The 16,186-nt window shown below is 41.9% G+C and overlaps 1 protein-coding gene across 1 annotated transcript in view; it reads left to right on the forward strand.

The window, feature by feature from the left end:
* The window catches only part of ENTPD3 (ectonucleoside triphosphate diphosphohydrolase 3), a 44,516-nt gene extending 29,240 nt beyond the window's left edge, over positions 1–15,276 (forward strand). Inside the window, exons 5-10 of the mRNA XM_075272237.1 lie at positions 898–1,057; positions 5,029–5,259; positions 7,978–8,250; positions 9,833–9,943; positions 11,118–11,255; positions 14,789–15,276. Of these exons, the coding sequence (XP_075128338.1) occupies positions 898–1,057; positions 5,029–5,259; positions 7,978–8,250; positions 9,833–9,943; positions 11,118–11,255; positions 14,789–14,977 (1,102 nt within the window). The 3' untranslated portion in view covers positions 14,978–15,276. The remainder of the gene's footprint in view (positions 1–897; positions 1,058–5,028; positions 5,260–7,977; positions 8,251–9,832; positions 9,944–11,117; positions 11,256–14,788) is intronic.
* The last annotated feature ends 910 nt before the right edge of the window (positions 15,277–16,186 follow it).

Below are 16,186 nucleotides of genomic sequence, written 5' to 3' on the forward strand. Positions count from 1 at the left end.
CCCCAGCTCCGCTGCAGTCCTCGGAGGTGTCGGCCATCTTCAATGACATCAGGACATCATATGACCGATCATACATCACACAACTAGGCCCGATGCCTGTATGGAGCGCAGAGAGGTAAGTAACTGTCATTTTTATGTTACCTTACCTCTCCCGGGCCTCTGATCATTATACTCCGAGGTCTGACAAGACCCCCGAATATAATAATAGTGTTTGTGGGGCCCGTGGCATCACTTACCGATCCCTGCCAGGATAGGTAAGTAAATAGGGCCTGTTACCGGCTGGAGTAACTCAAGCCGGTAATGGCCTGTTAAGAAAAAATAAAACCGCAGTGGTAGCGGCTGTCACCGGGCCCCTAATGTCCTGGGCTCTGTGGCAGCCGCTACCCCGGTAGTTACGCAAATACTATTGCTGTCTCGCTCTCTTATCTCTCACTCGGCATCTCTTCTGAGAAGCAAATATACAAAAACATAAAAGACAACTATCTTAATACTCCAGGGGTCCCTCTACATACTTGATGGAGCAGAGCGAGAAGTAAGACTGAGCATTTGTGTCCACATCAGCACAGGACACAGAAAACTGCTCATACAAACAGGAGGTGGCGCCATTCTGACATTCTTGCTTGAATATTGAGTGATGAACTTAAAGGCCGTTAATGACAAGATGGGATTTATCCTCATGTGCATATTATCCTTCGAGATACACTTTAGAGAAACTGTGAAGACTATATCTGTCCTGTTATTTGAGATAAATTCATTGCAAACCATAGATCCCACTTAAAGAACATTTCCTGTGAGATTGCATGCTCTATAAAGAAGAATACTAGGGCTCACATGTGTATTTAGGGATGACATTGAAGATTCAGCTTGTCAGCATTTTGTTTCCTGTAAACTGCTTAGGTTGAAAAATGAAAGTGCCGCTCAAGGAGTCCTTACCAGTATTGAGAACTACTTCAAAGCCCAGCCATTTGACTTTAGAGGAGCTCAAATCATTACGGGTCAGGAGGAAGGGGTGTACGGATGGATAACCGTCAACTATTTAATGGGAAATTTCTTGGAGGTGTGTGCAAAAAATGCATGCTTTCTATCCCCACCTGTAACTCTGGCAGGTTAACTCTGTTCAGTATTTTTTCAGTTTATATTAAGGTTTGCATGCAAAGGCATTATCAACATCAGGGGAAATAAGCTGCTACCAGAGGTGTTTGATAATGGTTTACTAATCTCTCACCATTCAGAACACATGCACACTCAGTTAAGCTCAGCATTTATGTGTTTGGAGAGAGTAGAAGTGATAGCTGTTGGGAAAAAAAGCATTTAGCTAAGGCGTATTACCATCCCAAGGTTGTCTGACCCCGTTCATTTCACTAGGACCATCAGGTACATACTTGGTCAATGCTTGGGGAAATTGACAGCTTGTAGCTAGACAACTCTACAGATTCTAGTTGATCAGTAATAGTACCAGCAATGTGACAACTTGCAACCAGCGTCTTACAATGGGCATGTTGAATCTGTATACAAATATTGTCTGTACTACTTGTTTATCTGTGCTTGGTACTTCATTGGGCCCTATTCACTCGAATGGATCCCAATAAAACATTGATGGTTTATCCAATGAACATAGCCAATGCTGCCCTCCCAACGTTCAGAGGAACAAAAGCTGTGGCATACAATATAATATCCCCTTTTGGCTCTGACAAATTGTCATGCACCTTATGGTGCCCACACAGTATAATGTTCTCCTGTAGCTCCCACCATATATATCGGCTCCCCCATTGTGGACACCACAATATAATGTCCCCCTCATTGTGGCCTCCTCTTTAATATGGCCTCCACAGTATAAAGTCCCCCTTTATATGACCCCCTTTAATATCGTCCTCACAGTCTAATTCCCAAGTCTATTGTGAACCCCACAGTATCCCTGAACAATGCTCACTTTTACCTCCCATCAGATAATGTCCCACACATTGTGAGATTAGTACTGTATAATGCTCTGTTCATTATAGCTCCCCACAATATAATTTCCCCATTTAATATTTATGCAGTGTATAATTTTACTTATTGTGGCCCCCAGTAGAATGTTTCCCTTAATAAGACTCCCACAGTATAATTCTCCATTTAAAGAGGACCTTTCATGGTTTGGGCACAGGCAGTACCATATACTGCTGGAAAGCCGACAGTGCGCTGAATTGTGCCCTGGGTAAAGAGCTTTCGATCCTGGTACTGTAGCTCTTTACAGTCATAAGGGCATTCCTGACAGTCAGTCAGGAACGTCCTTCTTCAAAGCAGCGCCTATAGCGCTGTACAGTGTTAGCGGGGAGGAACGCCCCCTCCCTCTGCTCACAGTGCTCGTCCATAGATGAGTATTATCAGGAGGGGAGGGGGCGTTCTTCCCTGCTCACACTGTACAGTGCGATAGTCACTGCTTTGAAGAAGGACATACCTGACAGACTGTCAGGAACGCCCTTCTGACTGTTAAGAGCTACGGTACCAGGACCGAAAGCTCTTTACCCGGGGCCCAGATCAGGAAAGCCGACAGTGCGCTGAATTCAGCACACTGTCAGCTTTCCAGCAGTATATAGAATTGCCTATGCCCAAATCGGTGAGAGGTCCTCTTTAATATGACTCCCTCAGTATAATGCACAGCTTATTGTCTTACTGTCTTCCTGCTTCACCAGTGTATTCAATCCATCTGCTGCAATGAAACTGCCACTTAAGCAATTCCCAAATGGTGGAATTGCCAGTTAACCAATTTCCAAATACACTACAGAAAAGTGGCAGATCAAAGATAACAAGGGAACTGGCTACCTATAATCCAACACAGTTCTGGCTGGTAGAGTCTAAGGCACTCCTGAGGTTTTCACCAGAGCCCACCACGAGGCAGGTTGAGCTTTGCCAATCAGGGACCGAGGTTAACACACCGAATCTGGTGTAATAAAATAGATGCACTTGCAGACAATGGCCATACTAGCAAATCTACAGCAGTCAGTTTGTGACATTCAAGCCAGATCAAATCAAGATAGCACAAGAGTAGACAACCAACAGCAGAAGCATTAGTGTCCAAGTCAGGGTCAAGTCCAGGAGCTCTCAGATAAAGCCAAATCAGCAAGAGATCAGATAACCAGGATAGTAAGCCAAAATCAGTAACCAGGGATTCAGAAAATATCCAGATAAGTCTTGAGTTTACATCTGCTCCAGAGTCTCTGGAGACTTGGCAGCACAAACTGCAAAAAATCAGCGGAGAGAAACGTCCTGCACAGAGTACTTTTCTCTCTGTTGGTTTTAGTATGCAAAGAGTGGACTTTACATATTATACTCAATGGGGTCCGCCGGTGTCCACATGCTATTTTAGCGTTCCAGCTCTCCATCCATCAGGTCCCCAAGTGGACCCAAACTACAGAGAGCCCAGTTCAGATGTTAACCTAGCCTTAGTTCTTCAGCAAGTTATGACTAATATGCTACTAAAGTGACAGTAGATTACATTTTGACACTAATAATTATTTGCTTCGCGGCTGTATATTTATTGTAGGAAGATTAATAAAATTATCTTTTATGTTAAGATTTTTTTTGTACAAATTTAACTAAACATTTCTTAAGCTACAAGTCGCAATACTTAAGACAAATCATGTTGGCATGATTTTCTTCTCTGCTTTTTTCCAGTTATTTTGAAGGGTATGTCCAGTGGCGGATCCAGGGTTTGCAGGGCCCTGGGCAATTGACTTTGGCAGGGCCCTACTTACTGGGAGGTCTGGCGCTTCTAACCCGCGGCGCGGCAAATTTGGCTCTGCCCACTTTTATGTCGACTCCGCCCATTCTCATTCATTTTTCATGTGCTCCCACACAGTATAATCCTCCTACAATAACCCATAAATTATATGTCCCCCCTCCATCTCTCCCCCAGTGTCATGCCGTTCTCCCCCCCTCCATCTGCCCAGTATCATGCTGTTCTCCCCCCCTTCATCTGCCCCAGTGTCATGCTGTTCTCCCCTCCCCCCCCTTCATTTGCCCCCAGTTTCATGGACCCCCTACATTATGTTCCACCTTAATGTTTAACACAAACAAACACTTACACTCACCTTCCAATGCTTCCCATCCGCTCTCTCACTCCACTCACATAGTTGTAGGCCCGATGTGACATCATCACATCGCGCCTACAAATGCAGAAGCCGGACTGCAGCGTTAAAGTAGGAGCTGAGCTGTGACAACTCCTGCTTTAATCGCCTATGTATTCAGCTCATCGGTGTCCGTCGGATGCCGATGAGCTGAAATCGGGACAGGCAAGTGCTGGGGCGGGCAGGTGCCGGGGGCCCCCAGAGGCTCTGTGGCCCCCGGCACTTGCCCGACTATGCCGTGTGCTGATGCTGACCCTGCGAGGGTGCCACCTGTGGGCCCCGCATCTCTCTTGAACAAGGGTTCTCTTATCAGCCACAAGTTAAGAGACCTAACCTGCACTTGTACTGGAGTTTCCAGCAGACAGCCTCGGCTATCTTCTAAACTCTAGTATGTACAGGTGAATGGAGAGACTCATGAATGGTCCTTTTCACTCGTGACCATGAACTGAGCCATGTACTCAAGATGCAGGTCGCAGAGGTGGAACTTCTATATATCTGGTATTAATGGCATATCCTATGGATATAGCCATATAAGACAAAATGGGAATACTTTTTAAAGTAAAAAAAAAGTCATGCCAACATGTCAATGTCAGAAGGATCACTGGATGATATCATAAATATGTGCCTCCTTTTCCCCAATATTACAGTACATCAACAGCAGATGTTAACGAGGCTGTCCACAAATTTCAGGACCCAAGGAACGTTTTTCACATCTGTTTTCCCCTTTGCTTGTGTGACTGTAGGTTTAGGCTCCAGAAAACCGGATGTAGTAATATTATAACCTCTCAACTTTACCATGGGGAAGGGAAGATACTAAATTGGGAAAAATCCAGATAAACAGTAATTTATGTAATGTAACTCTGAGTCGTGAGAATATTAACATCTAAAATCTGCAGGCAATATGTTTTTTCTTTACCCATAGAAAAACATTTGGAGCACTTGGGTACGTCCAGATGGAGCAGAGACCACTGGAGCACTGGATTTAGGTGGTGCCTCCACACAGATCTCCTTTATTCCAGAGAAGTCCCAACAACACGCCAACAGCACATTAGAAGTGACACTGTATGGCTACAAGTACAATGTGTACACTCACAGCTTCCAGTGCTATGGGAGGGATGAGTCAGAGAAACGGCTGCTGGCATCCTTAGTTCAGGTATGAAAAAACTATATTCATACATCTGTCATATTTCTCTGTGATAATATCAATAATGACCATGTTAAAGGGAGTCCGTCACCAGCACCCAACTTATCAACCCAGCTCTGTATATAAGTGAGGGCCACGTGAATTGGTGCCTCCATTGCTGAGATATCATTGTTTTTGTCAATATACAAATGAACTCTTTGGAGCAATGAGATGTATCTTCTTACTCCTTTGTAGCAATGTCCTTGTTGCTCCAAAGATTTCTTTTGCATATTAATAAACACAGCAATATCTCAGCAACTGAGATGCAACATGGGAAAACACTCTCACACTAAGCTATCTAACTATCTATCTGTGAGGCTGGTGACAGATTCCCTTCAAAGTGTCCCTCTGAATTGATGTAAAAGTTGGTCAACCAAATTCCTGATCTTTCCCATGGACACAGAGTTGTAACACATAGTAGTTCGTCCGGCTTTATGTGACCTGAAATCTCATCAGAGCAGCTATTCCCAGTTTTCCTGGCAGATCACAATGACTTAAGTAATGTTAATCAGTAACCGGACACAATGAGCTCAGTAAAAGGCACCTCCCGGGGCAAATATATTGTCAAATTCTCATTTAGGATTTTTTCCAAATACCGTATATACTCGAGTATAAGCCGACCCGAATATAAGCCGACCCCCCTAATTTTACCACAAAAAACTGGGAAAACTTATTGACTCGAGTATAAGCCTAGGGGGGAAATGCAGCAGCTACTGGAAAATTTCAAAAATTAAAATGGTCGTAGTTTTTGGGTGCAGTAGATGCTGGGGAAGGGGAGGGGGTGTTTTGGTTGTCTGTCTGTCTGCCCCTTCCCTGAGGACTGTTTTTTTTCCCCCACTTGGAATTCAGCCTGGCTGAACATAGGGTATCTGCAGTGCTCCTATTAACCCCTTCCTGATGGAACAGGAGCACTTCAGATCCCCTATATTCAGTAGACAGGGCACTGTCAGACACAGGGATACCTAATGTGTATGTGTGTCACAGTCATTTTCTACTTTTGTATGTATTCTAGGGAAAGGAGGGATTAAGAACTTTTATTTATTTATTTTTTTAAATTTTGCACTATTTTATGGGAGATTCTATACATTGACATTGTGGCTGGTCATAAACCCCCCTCACCCTCCTTAAAAAAAAAAAATATTTTTTTTTTTTTTGCTGACTCGAGTATAAGCCGAGGGAGGCTTTTTCAGCACAAAAACTGGGCTGAAAAATTCGGCTTATACTCGAGTATATACGGTAGGAAAAAAAATATCAAAGAGTAGAGATTCCAGCAAATCTTGGGAAAGAAGTAGTAGACTAATAATATAATTGTACTATACTATGTATAATAGAACTGTACTGATGAACACAGCTAAACTTGCCATCCTGCAGTAATACTGACTAGCGGTATGCTGTGATTAACCCTTGTGACATGACGTTACATGGATTGTCATATTTCTGTGTATATATTCCATACGATCCTGTTACAATACTCATACTCAGAGATGTAACTTGAAGCTCTGAGACTCTGATACTAAATATTTAATGGGGCCCCCACTTACCAAATGCAGTCCATCTTGCCTTACAGACCACCATGGTAAAAACTGATGGCAATTTATGGTCTTGGATAAGAAAGTTGTGGGGAAAAAAAAGCCTGACAGCATGACAACTGACAGTTTTGGTATTATTTGTAATGACTAAGGGACAAAAAACTGATAGCGATGCAACTGATATATGTAAACGTACCGTTAGGCTAAGGCCCTAAGTTGCGGAAACGCAGATTTGTTTTGCTGCAGATTGTGTTGCGTTTTTTGAGCCAAAGCCAAGAGTGGCTACAAATGGTTTCAGAAATATATAGAAAGCTCTTATACTTCTGACTTCTGATCAATTTAGTCCTGTCTTTGGCTAAAAAAAAAACGCAACAAAATCTGCAACAAAAAAAGCTGTTTCCCTAACGTGGGGCCCCATCTTTACAACGATGAAACTGTGGAACTCACTGTCACAAGATGTGATGTTGATTGAAAACTTGTACAAATTAAAGAGAATCCTGGATGCCTTTCTTGAATTTGGTAGGTTTATAGCCTAGACTTGATGGATTTGCGTCTTTATCCAACTTTATCAACTATGTTCTAAGAGTATATATCAATCTTCTCAGCTCCACCTGCTCTGTAACATGCAGCCTGGATGCCTTTCTTCAAAGCAAGAATATCTCAGGTTATGGGAACTAGAATTTTTGGAATAGGATGTTGATCCAGGGATTTATTTAAGTTGACATACTTGGAGTTGTGAAGGAATTTTCTTCCTTTGATGGGACAAATGGCCTTCGCCTCATGGGGGTTTCCTTGCAGATGAACTAAGTCTGGACTTGATGGACTTGTGTCTTTATCCAACTTTATCAACTGTTACAAAACCATGTTATAAAACTAGATATATCAATCTGCTCAGCTCCTCCTGCTCTGTAACATGCAGCCTGCACATTAAACTATATAGACAATATTACAGATTTAATTTGAGGCTTTAAGAGAAGAAAGTAATGTAATGTAAGTTAATATTGTATTAATGTGTGAGAACATCATAGTATAATATCATGAACTGAAGTCTAAGGCAGAAGTCACCAAAATCCCCTTGCTCCCTTGACTTAGGTATTTCTTGTATACCTTTTACAAGATTCAATCTATACCCAACTTCTCATGTGTCTATCATGTTTAGAGCTCACAGAAGAAATCTTACATAGAAAATCCGTGCTATCCTCAGAACTACAAGGTGAATTTAACTATGAATCATATATTTGGAAGCCTGTGTTCTGCATCTTTCCGACAAGCAAACTACAATTCTGAGGAACTCATTAGTTTTAAGGGAACAGGAGAACCTGTCCAATGTATGGAGAAAGTGTCTACTCTGTTTGATTTTGCTGCATGCCATGGGAAGCAAGACTGTTCATTTGATGGTGTTTACCAGCCCAAAGTGAAGGGAGGATTTTCGGTAAGTAGCTTTTATTATACACTAGCAATGTGTATTTCACACTCTATTACGCCTTTCAGTATATCTTGTAAAGTCATGATGTGCCACCAGAAATACACAAGACAATATCCTTCCAAAAGTTCTGCAATATATTCTGCTCTTTAACCTTTCCTTGGCTGCTGTATACTATACGCAGAGCTGTTCAACCATAAGCAATATGCAAAGGCTCTATTACCCAAATGCTGATTCATTAATCAAGAGCACGAGGCTCCGTTCCCACGGAGTAACGCGCCGCTCATTCTGACACGTAAACACATGTCAGAGTGAGCGCTGTAAAACAGAATCCCATTGACTTCAATGGGTGCCGTCTTACGCGCGCTACACAATGTGTTAAAAAGCCTCCCATTGATTTCAATGTGTAGCGCGCATAAGACGGTACCGTTGCACAGCGCGTTGCTCCGTGGGAATGGAGCCTAACATAACATTTTTGCGGACCAACTACAAATATACAGCCAAAAGAGTCACACAAAATCCATCCTGTACAGACAAAAAAAGGTTAAAGGTTACATGAGAAGAAAAATGCTGAGGCTGAATATTAAAGCCAGTTAAATAGTATGCCAACCCATAACACAAAACAATAATACCTACATAAAAGCTGTGCTAGCACATACTCACAATGGAATAAATGTATAACATATATTAACACTTGCAGACCATAGATGCCTGTTCCAACACACGTTTTTCTCATGCGTTTCTTCTGAAGACCAGTTTTAGGCTAAAGGCCACATTGCGGAAAAGCTACTTTTTTGGCTGCAAATTTTGCTGCGCTTTTTGAGCCATACCCAGTAGTGGCCACAGAACGAATGGGGGCTAATGGCCAGCTCCAGCACCAGTCAGCAGAAAGATACATCCCCTGTTTAGTGACCAGATGCCATCACTATAGCCCAGGTCCCACTGACAGTAATATGCTCTGAGCTACAGCAACGGTGCCCAGCCTCTATACAGTGGACGGAGCTTTCAGCGGCTCCGTACGGCAGGTTAGTGCGAGAGCAGCTGTCGGGTCCCCCATCAATCAGGTATTTATGGCCAATCATAAGGGTATAAAACCTTAACCTTTGACAAACTCTTTAAAGCTAAGGCCACATGTTGCAAAAAAGCACAGCACAGAATGCAAAAAATGCTGCAAAAAAACCTTTAAAAAACATACCTGTAAATGCATTTTTCATAGAATTTTTCTATTTTTCACAACATTTCAGCAATAAGATGACACATTGTGGTAAAATAGAGGAGATGGTGGTTTAGCCTACTGAATCCAAAGCCCTGTCAAAACCGCGCACTGGTTTGTTTTCGGCAGTACGTGCATGAAATTAAATAAAATTTAGTCCACTTTGCTGGGACTGTAAAATGCATCTTCTTGTTCCACTACATTCAGAAACATCCAGTGTCTTCATACACAGAACAATTTGTCTGCCTACTACATGGAGGATGGTGGGAAAAGTTAGACATTGTATGACTTCTGTACAGAGTGCCCCGACCCAGTACTGTCTGTATCTACTTGATTGACATCTGTCTTTAGTATTGTTACAGCTTTTTTGTATTGCAGGCATTTTCTGGCTTCTATTACACAGCCAACGCTTTAAATCTGACGGGAAATTTCCATTTAAATGAATTCAACTCCAGTATGTCTTATTTCTGCAGTCAAGAATGGAGTAAGGTTTGTATAATGTTCATTCTTATCATATAAAAAAGGAAATGAAGGACAAAAAGAGCTTGGTCCTTCACCTAGTTATATAAATCAGACTTCTTAAACTTAATATTTAAGATAAGAATTCTAGAAGAAAAATGTACATGTTCCCATTTGTAAGCAGAATAAAAGAAAAAAACTGAACACATTGCTAAGATTATTTAAAGGGATTTTCCACTCCCATTAAATTTGTGGCCTGTCCATGGAATAATTACTTGAAACAGAAATCAATGGACTAAAGGGGTCTCAGTAGTTCCCATTACAGGGCTGTGCCAGGTGAACAATGTTTCTAATGATGGCTATGTCTGATATTACAGCTCAGAAGAGCTTAGTCTCTTTGAAGAGAAGCCGTAGTACCAGGCACAGTAGCCAAGACAATCGGGTATTATTAGGACTTGCTTGGCACCTCAGTGGCAGAGTGCATTAACTACAACATGGACTCTCTGCTTCAGTGTGATGCCAGTGACCCTTGTGACTTGATGGCAGTTGCCAGTCTCTTGGTTTTACTTGCTGCAATCCAGTGATGTGGCACAGATCTTTACCCATATTGATCTCAGAGTGTATGTAATTCCAATGTGACCACTGAAAAATGTGCTAAAAAAAAAGTGGTCTTTAGTTGGGTAAGGGAGTGGTCTGCTTACAGAGAGAAAAATCAGTCACTGAAAAATAATCAGTCTTTAAAGTGGACCTTTCATGTCATCAATGTCCAGTATTACATACCACTAGAAAGCCAACAGTGTGTTCAATTCAGCGTTCTGTTGGCTTTCCTGGTATGTGCCCCAGTGCTGGAGATATCAGTCCTGTTAATTTCGGCACCGATATCTCCCTACTGTAAGTAGAGGGGGCCTTACAGCTCAGCTGGAGCACCCCCTCTAACAATACAAGGCTAAGTTAGAGTACAGACAGGGGGGGGGGGGATTCCTCACAGCTCAGTGATGATGCTGAGCTCTGAGGAACGCCCTTGTGACAGTGGGGAGATATTGGTGCCAAAATTATATGATAGGTCCTCTGTAAATGGAAGAGGTCTTCTCAGAGGAATGGTCCCACTTTATTTAGGTAGTTGCCGAGAGGACTGTTTGTATGTTGTAGAGATGACATTGCTAGATCATATACCATACTTTACATGTTGTCTCTTCTTTTTCAGCTTCCACAGATCTTACACAGATTTGATGAAACTTATGCAAGATCCTATTGTTTTTCGGCCAATTATATTTACCATTTGTTAGTCCATGGATATAAATTTGACAGTGAATCGTGGCCACATATTCTGTTCCAGAAAGAGGTAAAAGAATTATTTAGCAGTTGTTTTGTTTAGAAAGGTGTACCTAACCTAATTGTTGTCTGCAAAACATACAGAGCATCAACAATACAGTCATGGCCAAAAGTTTTGAGAATGACACAAATCTTCTATTTTCACATGATCTGCTGCCCTCTGGTTTTTATGTGTGTTTGTCAGATGTTTTTATCACATACAGAAATATAATTGCAATCATATTATGAGTAACAAAAGCTTATATTGACAGTTAGAATGAGTTAATGCAGCAAGTCAATATTTGCAGTGTTGACTCTTCTTCTTCAGGACCTCTGCAATTCTCCCTGGCATGCTCTCAATCAACTTCTGGACCAAATCCTGACTGATAGCAGTCCATTCTTGCACAATCAATGCTTGCATTTTGTCAGAATTTGTAGGTTTTTGTTTGTCCACCCGTCTCTTGATGATTGACCACAAGTTCTCAATGGGATTAAGATCTGGGGAGTTTCCAGGCCATGGACCCAAAATCTCTATGTTTTGTTCCCTGAGCCATTTAGTTATCACCTTTGCTTTATGGCAAGGTGCTCCATCATGCTGGAAAAGGCATTGTTGATCGCCAAACTGCTCTTGGGCGGTTGGGAGAAGTTGATCTTGGAGGACATTCTGGTACCATTCTTTATTCATGGCTGTGTTTTTAGGCAAGACTGTGAGAGAGCCGATTCCCTTGGCTGAGAAGCAACCCCACACATGAATGGTTTCAGGATGCTTTACAGTTGGCATGAGACAAGACTGGTGGTAGTGCTCACCTCGTCTTCTCCGAATAAGCTGTTTTCTAGATGTCCCAAACAGTTGAAAAGGGGATTCATCAGAGAAAATGACTTTACCCCAGTCCTCAGCAGTCCACTCCCTGTACCTTTTGCAGAATATCAGTCTGTCCCTGATGTTTTTTCTGGAGAGAAGTGGCTTCTTTGCTGCCCTCCTTGAGACCAGGCCTTGCTCCAAGAGTCTCCGCCTCACAGTGTGTGCAGATGCACTCACACCTGCCTGCTGCCATTCCTGAGCAAGCTCTGCACTGCTGGTAGCCCGATCCCGCAGCTGAAACACTTTTAAGAGACGGTCCTGGCGCTTGCTGGTCTTTCTTGGGCGCCCTGGAGCCTTTTTGCCAACAATGGAACCTCTCTCCTTGAAGTTCTTGATGATGCGATAGATTATTGACTGAGGTGCAATCTTTCTAGCTGCGATACTCTTCCTTGTTAGGCCATTTTTGTGCAGTGCAATGATGACTGCACGTGTTTCTTTAGAGATAACCATGGTTAACAGAAGAGAAACAATGATGCCAAGCACCAGCCTCCTTTTAAAGTGTCCAGTGGTGTCATTCTTACTTAATCATGACAGATTGATCTCCAGCCCTGTCCTCATCAACACCCACACCTGTGTTAATGGAGCAATCACTGAAACGATGTTAGCTGGTCCTTTTAAGGCAGGGCTGCAATGATGTTGAAATGTGTTTTGGGGGATAAAGTTAATTTTCTAGGCAAATATTGACTTTGCAAGTAATTGCTGTTAAGCTGATCACTCTTTATAACATTCTGGAGTATATGCAAATTGGCATTAAAAAAACTGAAGCAGTAGACTTTGTAAAAATTAATATTTGTATCATTCTCAAAACTTTTGGCCATGACTGTACACAAACAGGATTTGTAAATCACTTAACTTTAGTCTTTTTGCAGTCACTTTTCCTGCGCTACGTGTGCTTTAGTCCTAAATTGTGCACAAGTTACACCATTTAATGTAAGGATTTGTGACAAATGTTGTAATATACCCCTTGCAATTTAGAACAATTTCTGCTTGTAGTTTTTACCCCTTGGCTTTGAAATAGGACCAAGACCGTGTCTGTATCCCTAGTAGATCAAGAGCACATTGGTTGAAATGGAGCTGTATATACTCGCAGCTTTCACTTCAGCCAATGTACATGATTCCTCATTCCCCTGTTCCCGTCACTGCAGATAACCCCAGGGGAAGGAAAAGATAAAATGGACTTTTGTTAATGCTATCACCCCCTATCACTGGCCTTAGGTTGGTCTTAAACGGTCGTAATGTAAGTCCGCAAATGGTCTGCAATTGAGGGTTTTCAATTGTGGACCATTTGAGGACACATTATATTCAAACCACCGGATATTTTATCCATGGTGTGGCCGCAACTCTATGGGCGAGTGCGGCAGGACACGGACGTCTGCAGAGTCTAGAGTCTTACGGACCGTACACTCAATACGGTCGTGTAAGACCAGCCTTAGATGATGGGTCAGCAGCAAATGCTGATTGCAGCACTTAAGTGGTTTCTAGAAAAAGGTAACAGTAGAGAATTTTTATTCCCTTGTTAATAGGAACACAACTGGTATTGCCACAATTGCCCACAAAATACAAGATCTTGCAAAGCTACATTGAAGTAAAATGTCATGGAAACTAGAAGGCAGAGAGGGATAAAATATGTTTACTAGAGCCATAAATTCAAAATCTGTAATCCAAAATGTTTTTTTTTTTTTTTTTTTATACTTTTGCCCTAGTTTTAGTTCAGATACTGAGTTATACCATTTTATGAGTGCACCACAAGTTTTACTCCTAGTTGCTACATGCTGATTTACCGAGTTGTATCATTTAGTTTCTGTGCTGCAAATTTTACTCCTAATTGGTGCACACCTATTAATGCCATTTAGTTTTTTGTGTCACAAATTTTGCGCCAAATTGGTGCACACAGTTATATCATTTAATCATGACCAAGTTCTGAACAATAACAAAATGGAATCATCATTCATCAGTATTCGTAGCTGAAGCGTTCACACAATTGCACATAACATTATTAACTATTAAATTAATTGTGCCGTAATAGTACCCACACATAACTAATACTACTACCTGGAGAGGGGAATTATTACTGTAAGGGTATGTTCACACTGAGTTTTTTGCAGGCAGATTCTCATCCACCTCAAAATCCGCCTGCAAATATGGCTCCGATTGACTTCAAAGGGAGTCGCTCACACTTTTTTTTCCGCCAGCTAGTAGTGGAAAAAAGAAGCGACATGACCTATCTTGCCACTGATTCTACAGCTGAGTCAGCCGCAGCGTCCGCAGCTTGAGACATGCTCCTGTTTAGGCCCATTCATTTGGACCTATACAGGAGCGGGATGCCGTGATGGAAAGTTCACAAGGTGAAAAAGGTTTCCACCACCTTTTCTGCCGTGTGAACATACCCTAATAGTGGCCTAATAGTGTCCCGCACTCAGGTAATAGTTCCCCCTTCCCCCATAGAGTATATGATAATTATATTATACTTACAGATCACTAATGCAGCTCCCAGGACCTGCACAGGATGTGTGCATATTCTATTCTGCGATCGACATACCTCCTGCCGACCAGGACAGCGGACAGGGTCCAGAGTCTGGGACTGTCCTGCTGAAACTGAGATGGTTGGGAGATATTAATTAGCAAAGGGCTTCTGCTAATACCTGGTCAGGAATTAATCTAACTATTTTTAGTATGATATGTGTTCTCTTTTTGATTGACAGGTTGGCAATAGCAGCATTGCATGGTCCTTGGGTTACATGCTAAATCTGACCAATATGATCCCTGCAGAAAGACCCCTTATTCTTCTTCCCATGACGCCTACTGTTTTTGCTGGACTTCTCTTCTTGTTTGCAGCAATATCATTACTGTGTCTCATACTCCTTGTGATTTTCCTGGTCCGGGCTTGCTAGGCTAATCTTCAACTTTGACAGTAAAGGACTATCTGAATGACTAAAGAAAGGACCTGTATTTATCCAGTTTTTATGCAAGGAAACTCCATCAATCGCCTATCGAGAAACTTTCGTCCTTGTAATCCTTTGAACAATATCGTGGTAAATGATCAGTGGCAAATAAGGCGTGCCAGGGCTCAACCTCATGGACATACCTCAGAGATAGGAGAATGAATTACGCTGATGGTCATTTCTTCTGTAATACCAGGATGGGATGCTAAAAGAAGACACTGAAAGGGTAGTTCAGCTTCAGACCAATATTGAAAGACAAATATTATTGATATAAAATTAAAGGTATTCAGATTTTCTGTATCAATTCCTCAACGATTTTCTAGATCTCTGCTTGCTGTCATTCATTACGGCCAGTGGATAAAATCAGTCCATGGTCATGTGATGACTACACAGGTGCACAGCTCATTGTAGTCACATGACAATGGACTGTATATCACATGACCATGGACTATATATCACATGACCATGGACTGTATATCACATGACCATGGACTGATTTTTAGCCACTGGAAGTAAGCAGAATAAATGAAAAACTAGAAAAAATCTAGAAAACTGTGAGGAATTGATAGAGAATGAATAGGAAAATTTTAGTTTTCATTATACAAACCTTAGTGCTTGTCTCTTAACGTGGATCTGAAATTGGACAAGCCCTTTAAGCCGTGTGTTTTGTATGAAGAACTGTATATCAATGTATATTATGTACATCTTAGACATTTAATCTTGTGATCAATGGTGGATGAATGGACATCTTGTAATCTGTCGAGTACTGAAAGTATTCATCATTCTGCATCCCCTATATGAATAATACAAATGCGAGCTGCAGTATAAGGCATCGCCACCTGTCCTTAAAGGGGCCGTCCAGTTTCTGATATTGACTTCCTAGTCCATCAATGTTAGATCAGCGGCTGTACCAGGACAGCGTGACATCCAGCAATGTTTACTGCTCTCTTGTCATACAAAGTGTTGCAGTGGGTTTAGGTGCTGTAGTACTGTCCTTTATACTTCAGCATTACAGGGAGATACCCTGCCCTGGTGCAGCTGATCTATGGGTATTGTCAATATTAGAAACTCGATAACCCCTTTTAGAACCTTTTGGCAAAGGCCCCACATAGGAAAATGCAGCCAAAGAATGCTGTGGGAAGAACCGTGGTGGAAACA

The sequence above is a fragment of the Leptodactylus fuscus genome, chromosome 4, assembly GCF_031893055.1.
Source record: "Leptodactylus fuscus isolate aLepFus1 chromosome 4, aLepFus1.hap2, whole genome shotgun sequence".
Taxonomy (NCBI): domain Eukaryota; kingdom Metazoa; phylum Chordata; class Amphibia; order Anura; family Leptodactylidae; genus Leptodactylus; species Leptodactylus fuscus.